The sequence below is a fragment of the Sorex fumeus genome, unplaced genomic scaffold, assembly GCF_029834395.1.
Source record: "Sorex fumeus unplaced genomic scaffold, SorFum_2.1 ptg000006l, whole genome shotgun sequence".
Classification (NCBI taxonomy): Eukaryota; Metazoa; Chordata; class Mammalia; order Eulipotyphla; family Soricidae; genus Sorex; species Sorex fumeus.
Genome location: NW_026606063.1, coordinates 57,806,803 through 57,809,555, shown reverse-complemented (window position 1 = coordinate 57,809,555; position 2,753 = coordinate 57,806,803). Strand labels below are relative to the sequence as shown.

The following is a 2,753-nucleotide window of genomic DNA, read 5'->3' as shown; positions in this document are numbered from 1 at the left end:
GGGTGAGAAAAGAGTCAGGAAAACCCATCCCAGCTCCCATTTGAAAGGAACTAGGGATGCAGAAGGGGGCAAAGGGCCCTGAGACAGCCCTAAGAACCACAGGTGACCAGCTGGGAGGCACAGTCCTGGGTCTGCCCCTCCTTAGCAGCAGTCCCGTCTGGGAAAGGCAGAAGGGTGGTCAAAGGAAACAAAACCACAAGTGGCCTGCGAAGGAACACTGGGGGCCTTCCAGAAAGGGCCCTCCACCGCCTTGCCGGGGCCAGGGGTTCTGGGAGGGGCGCTCTAGGCTAGCCTGGCCTAGGCAATATTCCAGAAGCTTCTAGCCTCACCCACCTCTTGAACTCAGGCAGGGGGTGAAAAAGGTGCACCCCCACAGCCAAGGGGACACGGGGAGGTTTCCGTGGATCCCTGCGAGCACTGCCTGCATCTCCAGAGGGGTCCCACGATAAGGCCTATAGGCCCTGGGCAAGGACCAAAAAGACCCCGGATGTGGCCACCCAAAAGAAAAAACCAGGGTGGCCCCAATGCCGGCTGGCACCACCCCCACCTGCGCCGCGGGCTCACCAGGCCGTCTGGGTCCACTGGCGGCAGAGGAGCCTCCGGAAGGCGCGGCGGAAGTCCTGGTTGAAGATGGTGTAGATGACCGGGTTCAGCGAGCTGTTGCAGTAGCCAATCCAGAAGAAGAACTGGAAGAGCCCATGGGGCACCCGGCAGCGCTGCGGGCAGATGGCGCCCAGGCTGTAGCTGAAGAAGAAGGGGAACCAGCAGAGCACGAAGACCCCGATGACCACGGCCAGCACAAAGGTGAATCGCCTCTCCCGACTCAGTTGTGCGCGCCGCCGCCACCACTGCGCGCTCACTGCGCCCGCGCTCCTGCTCAGGAGCACCTGGCCCCGGAGGGTGGCCAGCACGCGCGCACCCTGGGGCTGCCGCAGCTGGGGGCTGTGAGCTGTCGTGGGGGGCGCAGGCAGGGTTTGGGGCCCGCCTTCCTCCTCTTCCTCCTCCTCCTCATATTCTTCCTCCTCCTCTTCCTCCTCTTCCGCTTCCTCCTCTGCAGGTGCCACACATGTACCTTTCTTCCGATCCTGACCGGAGTTAGGAAGGGCAGGCCAGCTTGGTGGCAAGGCAGGAGTCCCAGGATCTTCCGGTGTTCCCGTCTCCCTGTTCTCCCCGGGCGGCTTGGAGAGTCCAGGAGTCTCTCCAGCCACAACCAGAGGAGAAGCCAGGCTGGGCAGTTTGGTGGAGGCCGGGGTTCCCCTGGGGATCTGGCAGGTCTGCTGAGACATACCCTTTCCGGGTTCCCCCCTGGCCCTGGGCCCCCTGCGGTGGCTGCGTTTGGCAATCAGGTAGATGCGAAGGTACACGAGGATCATGATGAGACAGGGGGCGAAGAAGGAGCCGATGCTGGAAGCCAAGATGTACCAGGCCTCTTGGTTGAGTTTGCACTGTGGGCGCCCTCGAGGCTGCGGGCCCTGGTCGCCTTTGTAGATGAGGGGCGGCAGCGAGATGACAGCCGCGATGAGCCACACGGTGAGGATGATGCCCTTGATGCGGCGCGGGGTGCGTTTGGAGTTGTACTCCAGTGCACGACTCACGGCCCAGTAGCGGTCCAGGCTGATGGCGCACAGGTGCACGATGGACGAGGTACAGAAGAGCACGTCGAGAGCCAGGTACACCTCGCACCACGTGCGCCGGAAGTACCAGTAGCCCAGCAGCTCGTTGGCCAGAGAGAAAGGGATGATGAGCGTGGCCACCAGGATGTCGGCAGCCGCCAGCGACACCAGAAACAGATTCTGGGGCGCGCGCAGGGAGCGGCTTGTCAACACGGCCAAAATGACCAGCGCGTTCCCGAAGATGGTGAAGAGGATGAGGAAGGTGATGACCGCCGCGATGGCCGCGGTGGCCTGCACAGAGTAAGGCTCCTGGTGGTCCATGTCTGGGAAGAAGGCGTCCAGAGAGGGGCGCCACTCCCCGGGCCTGTGCACAGCTGGCGACCGCTCGGACGCTTGCCCACCTAGTTGGGCAAGACCAGAGAGTCGCCCCGCTGGCGGCGCTAAAGGCACCGGAGCCTCATTCCAGGCGGAACCGGACCCAGGAGAACCGGGGGACGCCCGTGGCCAGCCACCGCCCTTCTACATGCTTTCCCCTCCCCGCGCCCGGTGTCCCCGCCGTCGGCCGCCCGAGAAGTTTCCCAAGTTGTCCCTCTGCTGTCGCTGCCCTAAGTTGCGCGTCCCGCCGTGGCCGCAGGACGCTGGCTGGGGCGCGGGGCGGGGCGCGGCGCGGGGCGCCGCGGGGCTGGGAGGAGGCGCCGGGGCTGCAGCGGCCGCTCGCCCGAGCCTGGAGCCGCGCCTGCAGCAGGCAGCCCGCCGCGGCCGGGGACCGGGAGCGAGCGAGCGAGCGCGGCGGGCGGAGCGAGGAGACCGGGGCGGGAGCCGGGGCGGGGAGGGAGGCGGGGCGGCCGGCCCGGGGGTGCGCCAGGTGCGCCCCGGCGCGCCCCACCCTCCGGCTCCCTCTGCCGTGCGTCTCAGCCTAGGGGCACGAGGGCCAGGAGTCTGGGGTGCCGGGGGAGCTGGGGTCTTCGATTCTCTGGGAGGAGGAGGAGGGGGAGGAGGAGGGGCCGGCGCGCGCGAGGATCCGGGGTGCGGCGCTGGCGCATCCCCGCAACGAGACCAGACCAAGGGGCGGCAGCCGAGCCCTGGGACCCTGGACAGCGGCGAGCTGATCGCTACTTTTTGACCCCCCGCAAGAGGAGG

General features: G+C 66.8%; 1 protein-coding gene across 1 annotated transcript; it reads right to left on the bottom strand.

Annotated features, from left to right (window-relative positions):
- Positions 1-469: 469 nt before the first annotated feature.
- ADRA2B (adrenoceptor alpha 2B) lies at positions 470-2,358 on the bottom strand. The gene has a single exon (XM_056122675.1). The coding sequence runs from the start codon at positions 1,932-1,934 to the stop codon at positions 561-563; it is 1,374 nt and encodes a 457-aa protein (XP_055978650.1). The 5' UTR covers positions 1,935-2,358; the 3' UTR covers positions 470-560.
- Between the last annotated feature and the right edge of the window lie 395 nt (positions 2,359-2,753).